A 13,910-nucleotide genomic window follows, 5' to 3' on the forward strand; every position below is an offset into this window, starting at 1 on the left:
AATAAACAGTTTTGTTAGAAGCTATACCCATTTTTTACTATATATATATAAATTCGTATCAGACTCATACAAACTAATAGCTCTGAAGTTTATTGGCGCTCTACCAGGTCCAGGTCTATTAGTATTATATACTACTATAGGTTATTTTGTAGTTATTTTGTATTAGAATAATACGTCTAATACAAAAAAAACTTGTAAAAGTGATACAAGTTTGTATAAGCCTAATACATGTCTTATACGCCCAATAAAAAAATGTATGACTAATGCCAGTTTCTAATACAATTTTTGCTACGGATATGACATTATGACACACATAGTATCAGAGTTAATTCTCTCCTTCGCTGACATCTCAAGCACGGGCATACAACGAGCGCTGTTTTTTTTTTGTTGTTGTTGTTGTTGACAGCGGCGACACCGTCAAAAAACCAACGTTAGCGCGAGAGCGAAGGCGTGCGCTGGCTTCGGAGAAAAAATGAGGGTTCTCGTTTGAATGATTTGTGCCCCTCTCAGCTAGAGCGACTGAAGCTAATTCAACAGGAAGGACAACTTTTAGAAAACTCGGATATACGCCGTCACCAATGCAGGACCACAAGGCGCGTATTTCATTACAAATTCGACAGCACATTCGAGTACTACCAATTTCACGCACTCTGTAGGCACGCCTCATCGCAAGAGCTAAGATCACGAACGCCAAGTATGGGAAAAAGCAAACAAGACGCAGAAACGCAGCCTCATATCACAATCAGCAAGCGCACGCCGTCTGCGTTGTTAACGTGGCAGGTCCGAAAATGACAGCTCGGACTGTGCACACAACGTCAACAAAAGCTACAGAGGAAGTTTGGATTTCCTTGGCTGCCACGGTCAGCCAGCTGACCCAATCACAATACTGACTGCCTCGCAGGCGACATGCGGAAGTTGTCAACGAGGACACATCACAAATCAGCATTGAACATACTTAACCATCGAAGAGCTAGCTACCCGAGATGCAGATCATCTGGATTCCTGGGCAGGAATCCCTCGACGGTATTGAGGCGGTTCACGCTGCGCTTCGCACTTGCATACAAGGGGCCTTTAGCCATTACCCGGAAAGGACAGTCAACGCCCTCCGCTACCACCAGTAACAGAACCACTGCCCTTCGGACGTTCTCGCACACTGAGAAGAAAATTCTTGCCATCTCGTCCTCTGTTAACCAGAAACCACTCCCAGGAGACTACAGACAAGTGGTACCTGCCCCGCTCAATATCTCTCCCTTGTCCCACGCCCCGCATCTTATTACCATGGTATGGGGGTGCCAACAAACTCCAAACCTTCCACCCATCTCGTCTACCTTTTATGCGCAGTGGATGGCTCGTCTGACCGATACAAACCTTGGACACCAGCAAGACTTGGTGACGAGGGCCTCGACGGCAAGCCACAGCCTGGGTATCCCGGAATAGTGGGTTCCTTTAGTGGGCGAGTGCCAACTGCAGAGCAGCACTTACGCTCTCTTTTTCTCTGTGGCTGCGTCGCCAGCAGGCTTCAAACATTCACAGCGGAACTTGGACATCAAAAACACCGTTTACCCCCCCCCCCCCCCCCCCCCCCGAGCGTCACCAACAAGTTGCATATACTGAAGCAAGGAGATTCAATGAGTGCGGGCTCTTTGAATGTCCTTGTTTCAGATGTCACCGAAGGATTTAATAGGGACAACAAATACATATACGCATACCTGGAAGCGAATACGGAAGACTAGATCGCCAAATAACGCACGGGGGAAAATGCCTGGCTCTTTTTGTGAATGAGGATAGAAATTTTGAAAGATTGGAAAAGAAACTGCGGAAGAAAAAAACATTACGCTCAGGGTGAATTCCAAGCCCACAACCTTCGGGTTGCGCGCCTGATGCCTTACCTATTCAGCTACCGGCGCGGCTGCGTTGTCATCCACTTTACGGTGTATTTATGTGCATTAAAATATATTCCGAGCTTGAGGGTGGCAGCCAGAGCAGCGAAAAAGCAGGAAAATGCGCATTATTGAAGCTTCTTATATCTACAGAATGTTCTTACTTCCTCTTTATGTAAACAAGCATTTTACGCTGCACTTTTGCTCCACTTTATGTATTCCACACTCGCTAAAACGATTTAGGCAAGCCATTTACGAAGACAATACAAATTCGTTCTCTTCGTATAATTCCCAGCGGTGGCGTACGCCGGATCTCATTTCGGGGGTAAGGGGGGAGAGGACAAAAAGAGAAAGGGAAAAGGAGGGGAGGAAAAAGTAAAAACAACACGACAAGAAAAAGAAAATTTCAATGTATGGAAGTTATTTGAACTAAAAATTAAAAGAAAGCGTCAAGAGCATGCCGTAATCTTCACAACGTTGAAATCGTTTTGCTTATACCTCCCCCCCCCCCTTCCCCAGGTGAAATTTCAAAATGACTGATCGTCGTGTTGAGAGCATTCATCGCTCCTGCCCATAATTGGTGCGCACCTTCTGCCACAAGAATAATTAGAGGTAGTCATCATTTAATGTCCTGGCCCATTCCCACCTAGGTGCTCCATCGATTCCCACAATGGCACACGGTTGTAGCGTCAGTGTCCTTTCTAGAAGATATTTATAAGAAACCACATGGGTGCCATGTTGTCCTCTTCGCCTTATTCGTTCCTATTTTGCGCGATGCCCCACCACGGTGAACTGGTAAGAACTAGCCCAAATGCCCGTTTTGCTGCACTTACACTTTACTTCATTCGGCACTACCCAAAAGAGCACCAAAAGAAAAGAAAAACGTTAATTGGGTATTCACGGGCGCCCATCATACGAATGTCACATGAAAAATTGGTATTGATGTTTTAATGCTCCCGCTTGGAGTGAATGTATGAAAACTTTATTAAGGAGCTTCGTTTATTGGGTCCTTCAGGTAAGATATGCAGGTGGTTCGGAAAATCCGGGAAAGTCTTGCGCACAGTCCACCTATACCTTCCATTTTTGCTGAACACTGTCAACCTATCCTTTTTGCTGCTGCTGTTGTGGAAGAATTCCGTTCACCGACTGCTGCATGGATCCCGAACCAAAAGTACCAAGCCTGAACGGCGACTTGATGGCGACCTGGCTGCTCTGCTGTTGCTGGGCGCTTTGCAGGCTTTGGCCGATGACGTTCCGGGCTTGCTGTTGTGGCCCAATTTTAATGGATTGTTGTGGAGAGGCTTTCAGCTGCGCCTGCACCTGTAGGCCTTGCAACGGAAGCTTCTGCTGGGCTTGGCCAACCACTCGCTGGACGTTTTGCAGAGGATCAATGCGTACCGTCTGTTGTGGTGCTGCCTTCTGCTGAATATTCAGGCCTCCCAGAGAGATCTTCTGCTGGCTCTGACCAACCGCTGTCTGGACTTGTTGCAGCGGAGCACTCTTGATTATCGGTCGGGGAGCTGCTGCACTTTGCTGTTGCTGCACCCTGAGGCTTTGACCACTTGCTTGCTGAATTCGCAGCTGCGGAGCACTTTTGATTGTTTGCTGTGACGTCGCCACTTTTGTCTTGAAGCCGTCAAAACTAATCTTCTGCTGGCCTAGTTGCTGCTGCTGTTGCTTTGCGGAGAAGAGTGTGGCGCCCCCTCCTGACTGCTGTTGCTGGTAACCAGCCAATAAGCCCTTCGACATGCCCGAACCCTGCTTGCTGCCCCACATTTGAGCTGAGAACGACTGCTGCTGACCACCTTTCTGCTGACCAAGGGGGGATTGATAGGGCGCGCCTTTCACAACTTGCTTTGCCTTGAACGAGCCAAAGTTCCCTTGGTGGCCATAAAACGAGTGCTGCCTGTGTTGCGTTCTACTGGAAACGCTACCATAGTGCGAGGCACTGTGTCGGTATGCGTACCTGCCATTGCCATTTAGAAAACTTGTGCTACTCAAAGACTGCTGTGCTCCGCCACCGATGCCAAAGCCTCCACCATTGACGAATTGTCCCTTAATTCCGCCAGACTGCTGTCCGATTCGGAGAAGTCCTAAAGAATTTCCCTTGGTGCCTTGTGATTTTAACCCCCCTTGACTCTGGACAAGGTTGCCGAAGGCACTGCCTTTGATGAGTCCTTTTGTTCCGTCTTGACTTGCGAAAGTTCCCTTAACTCCGCTGCTCCACGGCGCACCTAAAGGTGCCGAATTACCCTGTCCTAGTTTGACGCCTACCAAAGAGGGTCCATTAGACCAGGAGGTCCTTACTTCGCTCACTTTGACACCACCGTTGCCAACAACACCTTTAGCTCCAAATAATTGTGGAACCTGGTTTGAGTAACTTCCGCCAAAGCCTTTGACAAAACCTTTGGTCAACTGGCTCTGGCCGCCTTTCAGCCAGCTACTGTCTTTGACGCCCTTCATTCCAGTGTACGGCTGAAACTGCCCTGAACCGAAACCGCCCTTGACGAAGCCCTTAGTCAACTGACTTTCCTGAACTCCTTTCAAGCCAATTCCAGCCCCGATGTTTTTCTGCCCTGAGAACTGGTAAGTCTGGCTGAGACTGCCAAAGGCTCCTCCACTTTTCAAGGAACCTTGTTGCTGGCTGTAGTCGGGAACCTTCAGACCTTGTAGAGCGGAGGACTGTTGCACACCAAGACCTTTGGTTCCGAACGAGGAAAAGCTTCCTTTCGTCAAGGCGACCCCTCCTTTGGTACCACCTGAAAAGGCCTGTGCTGAGAATGAACCTTTGGAGCCGCTTCCGTCAGAAAATCCGTTGCTGCCCAGCGCTCCCTTGTAAAAAAGTGCACTCCCACTTTCGCCGCCTTTCACGGATCCTTTGACACTTCCTCCCTTGATGAACTGTGCACCTGCACGCAAGCAGAGTCATCGCCTTCAGTTTAAGGGATTATCAAAGCAACCTAGTGCAATAAAACGTATAGAAACGTATAAATGTGAGAAAGCTGCTCTACCTCTTCCGAAAGAAAAAGAAAATTGGGACAAACAAACACACCGAGGCTTTTTCACGCTTCCTTCTACACCTGAAAAGTAAGCAGGTCTGAGTAAATCGTCAGTAGGAAATACGTATACAAATGAATGCTCCGGCTCACACGTGTAAACTCAACGCACAAGGTTATACTACGTACGCCACCTTTTTTGGCGCCATGTGCCCCTTCACGGATTAGCACACGATGTAGCTGGCCCTACCTGGTGGTATCACAGCTCCTCTGTGCCTGCTGTGAATCTCAAAAACAACATGCGATAAATTTAAAAATGCACTCCATACAGACGGTTAACCAGCGAAGCTGCAAAGTGCGGCGGGTGTTTTACGTATGATGGGTAGCCTAGCCATTTTGAAATAACGTGCGGCTGGGGCCACGTTCACGCTGCTTCGCTCGCACCACCATTGATCCTGCCACCGTTGTTGTTTGAGCTGTGCTTCACGTAGCTGTTCGCTACACGTGCGCTCTTCTGAGATAAAAACAGCAAATCTCCCTCCCCTTACCTGCAACTCCTCTCCGACGTGTTTTTTTTTCTGCGTACACGGGAACACCGGCCTTTTCATTCGCCGAGCCGCATAAAGCTTCGCTTCAAAGAATGGTGAATTGTCGAAGGCGGCACCTTAAACGGCTTTTAGTTCATGTCATGTTTTCAAGTAAACGACAGCGAGTACATTATTACGCTAAGCAAATACGCAGCGTATTAACTTGGTAAAAATGCACAAAACAAAATGCAGGTTATAGGCAGACTGGAAGAAATGTCATATAACCTTCAAAAATCGGGTCTTGTTTTTAAGAAATTTGTTTTCAGGTATGACAATTTAGGTTTGATTTCGATACGGTCATTAAATATTGCGGAAAGGTCACATGATAAAAATACCCGGGCCATCTCCACTAACGTGAAACCTGGGGAGGGGCGAAGCATTCAGTATGCGCCGGTGCTTCCCACTGCAAAATCGATGCAACATCGCTATTTTAGCCTAACTTAGTTTGGATCATGCTAGTTTATTTTGAACCGGTTTTATCCAACACAAATTTGTTTTTTGACCTGCGTTTGGTAACTTTATTTACCGTGACGACAGGAGACACCGGCAGCCCGAGCCCCTAATGTGCGTCACCCCTAAAACGACAAATCTGCATAGGTCAGCGAACTCACTCGTGATTACACTAACTTGTCTCGTGTGTACTCAAACTCACGAGTGCAGTCACTTGTAAGTACACTAATTTGACTAATTTGTACTCAAACTCACGAGTTAGTACGATGATGAGTGAGTAAAGACCCAGAAAAAATGGAGTACGAGGACGAGTGACTACAAACGTGTACTCCCGTGTACATGTATACATGTACATGTACATGTACATGTGTACATGTACTCCCGAGTGCAGATCTCGCGAGGACATGTACTCGTGAATGTAGTACTCGCGGGTACTGCATTCATGAGTGCTTTTGAGACTACAGTACTCGCTAGTACAGTTCTCGTGTGTACAGTGCTCGCGGGTACTCATGGGTATTCATGAGTACAGCACTCGCGAATACTGTACTCACGAGTACTACTCATAACTACTGTACTCGCCAGTACAAACCTGTGAGTTTGACCACGCACTCGAGTTACGACGTGTGTGCACGAGTCTCACGCATGAGGTAAAATGTGGAAAGGATATTCTGGTTTATCTAACCAATGACTTAGTGGTCTGCTTCCGCATGGTTCAAAGCCTGCTCTGCCTAACGTAAATCGATTCTTGTTTTAATCTTGTACCCCGCCCTCAACATGGAAGTGCCTTATCAGTCCTTCCGTCTTCCCCAGGGAAATTTAGCTTACGAAATTCGACTGAATAAACAGATTTCATCTGAAAATAGTTATGAATATGATGTAAATAAATTCAGGCGGTCTGCCCTAATAAATCGCAGGCCAGGTCAGGTAAGCTTTATTGTCCGTTAATGTCTAAAAAGGGTTGATTCCCTTCCTGGGAGAGTGATATCAGCCCCTGCTCGTCAGACGTCAGCCAGGAGTCCGTGGGCCCTGGCGGCTTGCTCCGCTAGCTTGATGACTTATTCTTGTAGGGCGGCTTGATAGCTGAGCAAAACAGCTTCCCATCGCTGAGTGCTAGTGATAACTATGCGCACGGTTAATATGGAGGGTTTTCGAGGAAAAGCCCACGCCATGAACGTTAGAGAAGATGGGAAATTCCGCACCATTGACATGCTCCTGAGAAGAGGATGCAGAAGGTAGGACAAAGGAGGCGCTGTGCGTAAAGTAAAATAATTTGTTGCCAAGTCCTCCAGTTCAATATAAATGTATTGTCAGTATGCTCTCTGTACTCCACCGCTTTCTCGTTTGGCTTTCCTCGGCGGCGGCGAGATGTGTTAATCGGAAATTGGACATTCGGTGGAATGACGCGTTACACAGCTCAAAGAAATAACCCGAAGCAAGCAGCGATGACCGCCGGCTTTGAGGCGGATCGCAGGAGTGAGTTGAAACGGAAATTGGTATCCAGAGGAAGAGAGCCAGTAGAAAGAGGATTTATCACAGGATGCTGCTCGAAGGTGGCTCCTTCTACAAAGAGTTTCGTCTGATCTTTACCGCCAGCTCCTTCACAACCAAACACCGATATCTGGGGTTCATGGGGTTTAATCACGATGTTCGTGCAAAGGGCACGTAGGTGCAAGTAACGGTATTAGTGCGTGTTCGAATAATCGGGCTAATAATGCGCGCCTGTGTGAGTACAGCCGCAGCGGAGACCAAGATGGCAGTGGTTCAGCATCGTTGTTTTTCTCTTAGTTTATCGGTGCTTTTTTACTGCTACACAGAGTTATAGGTAATAAGTGACCAATCTCACCTGCGTTTAGTATTGAGAGCCCGCAAGCATGCACTGACGAGAAATGTGCACACATTTTTAGGACCTTTTTTTTTAATTTGGTGTAGGTAAGTAAAAAAAGCCCCAACCTTTACTAACTTCTATTCTATTACTCCCCTTTATTTCTGAGCCCATGCAATCTTTATTTTGTTTGATTATTTAGTTAATACGACTGAAATTCTTAACATATAAACAAATTGTCTGGCAAAAGCGTTTTCAATTTGACCTGCTCCTTAGAACTATAGCAGTTTCCTGCCTTTTTAGCTAAGCACAAAGCTGCGAAGCAGATACTTTGTATGTTCTGCTTTTGTTACAATTGTAATCCCCAGCTTTCTCGCTCAAAATTCCCAATTCTCAGGAACCCAGTGGAACCACTGCAGGAAAGCTATATTTCGTATGGAGCAGAAAGGCTACTTGGACATGAACATTGTGAAAGAATTTTCCATTACTCTAAAAAGTTTTTGCCTTACTCGCTGTCAATGTTTGCGCCCATAAATTTCAATGGGACAATTTCCTTGGCTCTGGAGCGTAGTAAACTCAAGCGCCGAACTTCGAACTCCGCACAATGCAGGCTGTCACCCTCAGTATTAACAGTGCCAAAATTCCTTAAATTACGCTAAATAACTGCGGAGTAATTACTTCTGAAAGAATTGCGATGTGCTGGTAAGCTGCACATGTTACAAGTTGTTGCAGGTTTTGCCTGTTATTATTGATGGGTTTCACGTTTTTTGTACACCGAAATTTCTCTAAATTTGAGTTAATATTGGTGTATGAAAGATATTTTTAAGACGTAACAGAGAGAAGCTCATACTAGTAAGCTCAATTTTATAGCAACATGATATACCGTGTGGTGCACCTGCAGCTCCCATGCAACGGATCTTTCAAATCTGCTCAGGAACGTTTAATTATCGACGACCAGAAAGTGCTGACTGCTTACAGTTGGGCGTTCCGGAGTGCACTGCGCCAGGTGCTTATTAAAACGGTCAAGTGCTCATCACGCGGCGCACCCGACAGTCCAGCGACGCTACTTTTAAATGACCAACACTGCCTGAATCTTGGTTACGGAAGCTGTATAAAGCAAGGCGCAGAAAGCCGTCTAGATTTGTAAGCGAGAGAGGGTGGCTGCAGTTCCTGATAGTCGCCTACTTGGGATTGACGCTGCCGTAGTTGGTGGCCAGGTCTAGGGATCCTGCTTGCACAATGCCATGCCGGAAAGGCGCGGTGCATGCGTGGTCTCTAAGCCACTTATCACGAGGGTTACGATTATCGTACTCCCCATCGCCGTAGAAAGCCTGCAATGCAGGTTCCCTTCGGCGGTGAAGCGTACGATGGTCGTGTGGCCGTCTGCGGATGGGCGTCGGCAGGGGGGTGCAAAGAGGGCACTTGCCCTCCCCCCAAGCCCCACCAGCACTTGCCCCCCCCCCTCTCTCTCTCTCTCTCTCTCTCTCTCTCTCTCTCCTCCACACTGATGCGCCTGCTTTGCCCCCCTCAAGAAAAATCGTGCCGACACCCATGCCAGCGCGTACGGCGCGGTGCGTGAAGGTTCCCTACAACGGTTGAGGCGTTCAATGGTCATAACTGGTCATAACCGTAATGGCCTGCGCAGTGAAGGCATGCTCCCGGCGGTCCGGGGGTACAATAGTTTTGAGCCTCATGGGCATGCGGCTACTGTAAAACGTATTGCTCAACTGCTTTGCCCAGAAATACTCCGTTAAGCATGCAGCTTTTCACGAAGTTTACTACGCTACAGCGCCTTTGGTTAGGGTACAGTTAGAAGCAGATGTTGGAATCCTTTCACATCAAACACCGTTGTTCTCTGAAGATGTCCAAATACAGTGGACAGGGGCTGAGGTTGCTTGAGGAAATGACTGATACTGGGGGTACTCACCGTACGAAACGAGGCCTACTAAAGGCCCAACAAGACGAGTAATATGATTGAACCAACAAATTATTCGCATGTCTTGAGCAACGCAGTCACATGTAGCGTATATGTGTATGGTATACCCGCGGTGAAGACATCACAAGAAGTTAAGGTAACCTGATGTTCCTCCTCAAAAACCGCAGCGAGAATGTGCCAGTGTTTGGGGGCCTAGCTTCTTTCCACTAACGGTACATAACGTCGTCTGACTGGCAAGTTCGTTTTCCACTGGGAATGCATCTTTGCAGATTTTTGATATCCACGTTCCCCACACCGAAAGACTACCCTATAGCAACGCCACCGTACGATTCACCTAGAACCTTAAGTGTGGCGGCAACAAACCGCGAAAAATGTGACAATAGGCAATACCACCGGACCTGTATGCCCTATAGTTTTCCAGTAGAGAGGCCACATGCTGCTATAATGACTGGGATCGGGCTTTTCCTTTACTATGGGTATTCTCGAGTGACGAGCTGCCGCATGCATTCCTAGTGGGAGTGTCCTCTGTCCTGGGCCGATAGGCGAACCAAGAACAGAACCGCGTAGCCTTGCGCTATACAGTGTCGCCGAGAGGCTCACCGTGTACCACCTTATATGCGTGTTAAGCACACGCGTGTGCCAAGCCAGCCAAGGGAGCACCATGCAAACAGAAATTCAGTGCAATTGCGTGACGCCTTGGTCGGTATAGGTCCTCGAATGAAAACACTATGAGCCCCTCACCGTTACGTGCAATTACTGGACTGCGAAGCAGTTCGAAGCAGGTTGCTTGTTTATCGGTGCTCTTATTTATCGAGTTGTGGTTGACGCTTATTTATCGGTGAATTATGAATAAATAAGGGACGCTATATCTGTTTGCTGACAGGGGACCAAAAAGACAGATGCGGACAGTGAGGCGCCCAGAAAAATTTCACGAACATCACTTAAATGCACCTTCGCCGCTATGTTGGGACTTACAGCTGTCTTCTTTGTGTTTTAACAATTCTTTCTTGCTGTAAAAGTACTGAGTATTCCAGGACACAAAATTTCGGCTGCACAGGGAGGGACGCAAGGACACCTTCCCTTTTGTGAATTTCCCGGATCCAGAGACCCTGGAGCACGTCCTCTGCACGGGCCCTTCACACGCTGCTGCCCGGAACAAGCTCGTGTCTGGATGCCGACAGTTGGGGCTGCCACCAACCACCCCAGAGGGCCTCATACACCAGCCGGGGCGACCATGATACACAGAAAGGCCTTCTGTCACATCCTCACGTACCTAGAGGACTCGGGTCTCAAGGCTCGCCTTTGACCCTACGCCAGCCCCAACACTTTTCTTCAATGGCAACGAAGGTGCGAGAAGGACGAGCGCACTGTGACGACAAGTTGTTATAGTGCGCTCGTCCTTGTCGTTTCTTCTTCGTCCTTGTTTGTTTTGTTATAGTGCGCTCTTCCTTGTCGTTTGTTCTTCGTCCTTGTTTGTTTTGCGCCTTCGTTGCCATGAATAGCTTCAAACTAGGACGGCTCGCTGTGTTACTTTTCTTGGCCAACCTCAATGCCAACCTCTCCTCTCCTGGCGGCCACCACGCTCCCCTAACCCCAGTCGCTCAATAAAAGTTTCTCTCTCTCTCTCTCTCCTCTCCTCCTCCACTACCCAGCGATGCCTGTGGGCCCTCCTGAGGGGCAAAGCTTCGCTGTGTATATAACACTAAACTAACACTTCTTCTGTCTCCTGGCAGACTGAAAGGCGCTGAAGTACCGCACTTCAGTCATCGCTTTCATGTCATCCCCAGATTAGTCTCAAGCGCAATATGTCAAGAGGTGCCATACACAGCAAATACTCACGGGCATGCCGGTCGCGGCCAGCACAGACAAGCAGGGCCGAAACGAAGATCAGGGAGCAGGTCGGTGTCGCCATGGTGTCGAAGGCTGTGCAAACACGGTGCCTCCCGCAGCCGTTGCCGATGTCACGACGCCCTCAAGACCGGGTGTTGCAAGAGAGCGGGGCCTCTGTTTCCGCCGTCCCAAGGCGCGCTCGCACCGACCTTTCCTGTTGCCGCGACGGCCGCTTACCGGTCGCTCGCACAAGTCATCGAATCCCTCCGCTCAGCATACAGAACAAGAAGTCCTGCCAAGCTCAATCAGTGCGCGCGCCGTGGGTTCGCGTTTGTATGCGAGCTCTGACGGGCGGGAGGCTTGTTTTTGAGGTCTGCTCAATTTACGAGCGACCGCGTGGCGTGGCCAGCTACCGGTCGGGGAGGGAGAACGCGCGCCGACGTGAGACGCTGGGAGACAAAGCTGACAAGCCAAAGCTTGCGTTGCTGCAGCTATTCGCATGAAGGTGCACAGGGAGGAGGGAGAATAGGGGGGGAGGGAGCAGCGATTTCCGGGAAGGACTTCGCCACACCTTGGCCAGTTCTGTACAGTGCGCAACTGCTCTCTTGGCTTACGCGTTCGAACGCTGCCCGTTAGTTCCCTCGGGCGTTCCCTTCTAATTTCTCACGTGTTCGATAAGCTTGGCAGCGTAAACGTGCTGCGTAAATGGTTGTATATAGAGACATCTTTGACGTAGTGATACCCGCACAAATCTACAGAGCCTTATACCTTGAAGGCTTAGGGCAACATGTCTCAACGCGCGCTTAAAAAAGTGCAGTTCCATCGGGGTGTGGAATCATTCTTATTGGGGAGTGCTCCGGGAATGTGCTCCAAAAGATATTGAAAAAAAGATTAACAACTCGACTCATATGACGTCGGCTTCGTGGCTGTAAAAATAAAGACCGGGTACCTTTGAAGCTCGCATTGTTGCAGGTCCTCCGTATAGTGTTCACGCATGGCCAGGCTATTATACTCCGATGCCAATGCCCGGCCTGCACGCCGGTGTTTCCGAGACTGTGTATTTTCCTCTGTTTATGTGCAAAAATCTGAACATTGCGTGAAAGATTGGTTTCCAAAAAATCAATCAATCAATCAATCAATCAATCAATCAATCAATCAATCAATCAATCAATCAATCAGTCGGTTACAGAGTACAGGGAACAGTACATTTGTCACACATGAAAGGGACAAGGTTCGCAAAAAGGCAATTTAATGCCTGAAATTAAACGTTTAATAACTGTGAGCGAATTTTGATGTGCGAACGCCCGGCAGAATTGGACTGGCTGAATTTTGTGTGTCTTCGTGCATATGCGCTGTTACTTTATCACTGCTTTGTGGAGTCAGTAGGGCAGTAAAAATGAATAAGCGGCTACCAGCAGGATGAAATAAAACGGTGGTCATTTAATGTTTCATCCAGTGTGTTGACAATGCCGACGTACAGGTGCCCCAAAAAGCAAACGGAGCACGGCTTCCTAAATTAGAATAATTTCTATTTTATGTGGCTGCCAGCATATATAGGATATGTGCGGATCGATTTTATTCTAGAATTACGGTCTTGAGAAGTAGCTTAGAGGTTGCTGGCTAGCCAGATTGCGGAGAAATCCCCTCCATATCTCCATCCCGTGCTCCATTTACTTTTTGGGGCACTCGTACATGGAACACAAGAAATGTAGTTGGTTACATTTTCGTATTTGTCTCTCTACGACGTGGTATCGAAGTCTTGAACGATGTAACATAGCGTTGCTGCCTCCTTTCACTAAGCAGGGCAAAGATAACAACAAAGAGATGTCAGCACCACAGGCAGGCGCTTTCTACTTGTTTTGTGACATGGGTGAAGATCAGAACAAAAAGTAAACGTGCATTCTTGGGTGTACTTCTAAACCTCAAAATGTTTTTCTCAGTGTTTTATACTCCCCTTCAAGTCATTTCTCCAATCGGGAAGGCGGTGTTTAATAATGTTTTAAATTCTCCCTTCACGGAGTCAGGGCACACCCTTCCTTTCTTCAGTGTTCAACTTCCGCACGTTGAAGCGAGCGTAAGCCTCGCGAGTGTTAGCATCCGAGTGTAAGCCTCGGTGTCTAAGCCTCGGGAAGCCAGGAAACTGACCATCTCTCCTAGGCGTTCGTGGTCTGGCCGGTACTGCGTGCAATTTGCGAGTGTGTAGATACGTGACACGATTAAGGCGGCAAGAGAGCCGGCGTATGGTCATGCTGATTGAAATACAACGATACCCGGCACGTTGGCCGGGGGCCCTGACGTACGAGAACCGTTCGGCCGCGGCTCACGACGAGCGCGTGGGGAGCGGCTGGAGGCAAGCTGTCAATCCATAACGATCTCAGCCGCCACCATCCCCGACGCGGGAAGCGTGTA

General features: G+C 48.3%; 1 protein-coding gene across 1 annotated transcript; it reads right to left on the bottom strand.

Moving 5' to 3' along the window:
• Positions 1 to 2,838: 2,838 nt before the first annotated feature.
• On the bottom strand, positions 2,839 to 11,853 carry LOC144173370 (uncharacterized). The gene is made up of 2 exons (XM_077701832.1): positions 11,511 to 11,853; positions 2,839 to 4,789 (listed from the first exon to the last, which is right to left on the bottom strand). The coding sequence occupies exons 1-2, from the start codon at positions 11,581 to 11,583 to the stop codon at positions 2,982 to 2,984; spliced, it is 1,881 nt and encodes a 626-aa protein (XP_077557958.1). The 5' UTR covers positions 11,584 to 11,853; the 3' UTR covers positions 2,839 to 2,981.
• Between the last annotated feature and the right edge of the window lie 2,057 nt (positions 11,854 to 13,910).

Source organism: Haemaphysalis longicornis, unplaced genomic scaffold (genome assembly GCF_048455015.1).
Source record: "Haemaphysalis longicornis isolate Haplotype H1 unplaced genomic scaffold, Haemaphysalis longicornis Haplotype H1 scaffold_3, whole genome shotgun sequence".
In the NCBI taxonomy this organism is placed as follows: domain Eukaryota; kingdom Metazoa; phylum Arthropoda; class Arachnida; order Ixodida; family Ixodidae; genus Haemaphysalis; species Haemaphysalis longicornis.

Excerpts from the sequence above, each read along its gene's own strand:
- LOC144173370 (XM_077701832.1), bottom strand. The coding sequence starts at position 11,583 with ATGGCGACACCGACCTGCTCCCTGATCTTCGTTTCGGCCCTGCTTGTC. Across the intron at positions 4,790-11,510 it reads TGGCCGCGACCGGCATGCCC|GTGCACAGTTCATCAAGGGA; the intron begins GTGAGTATTTGC and ends GCTTGCGTGCAG.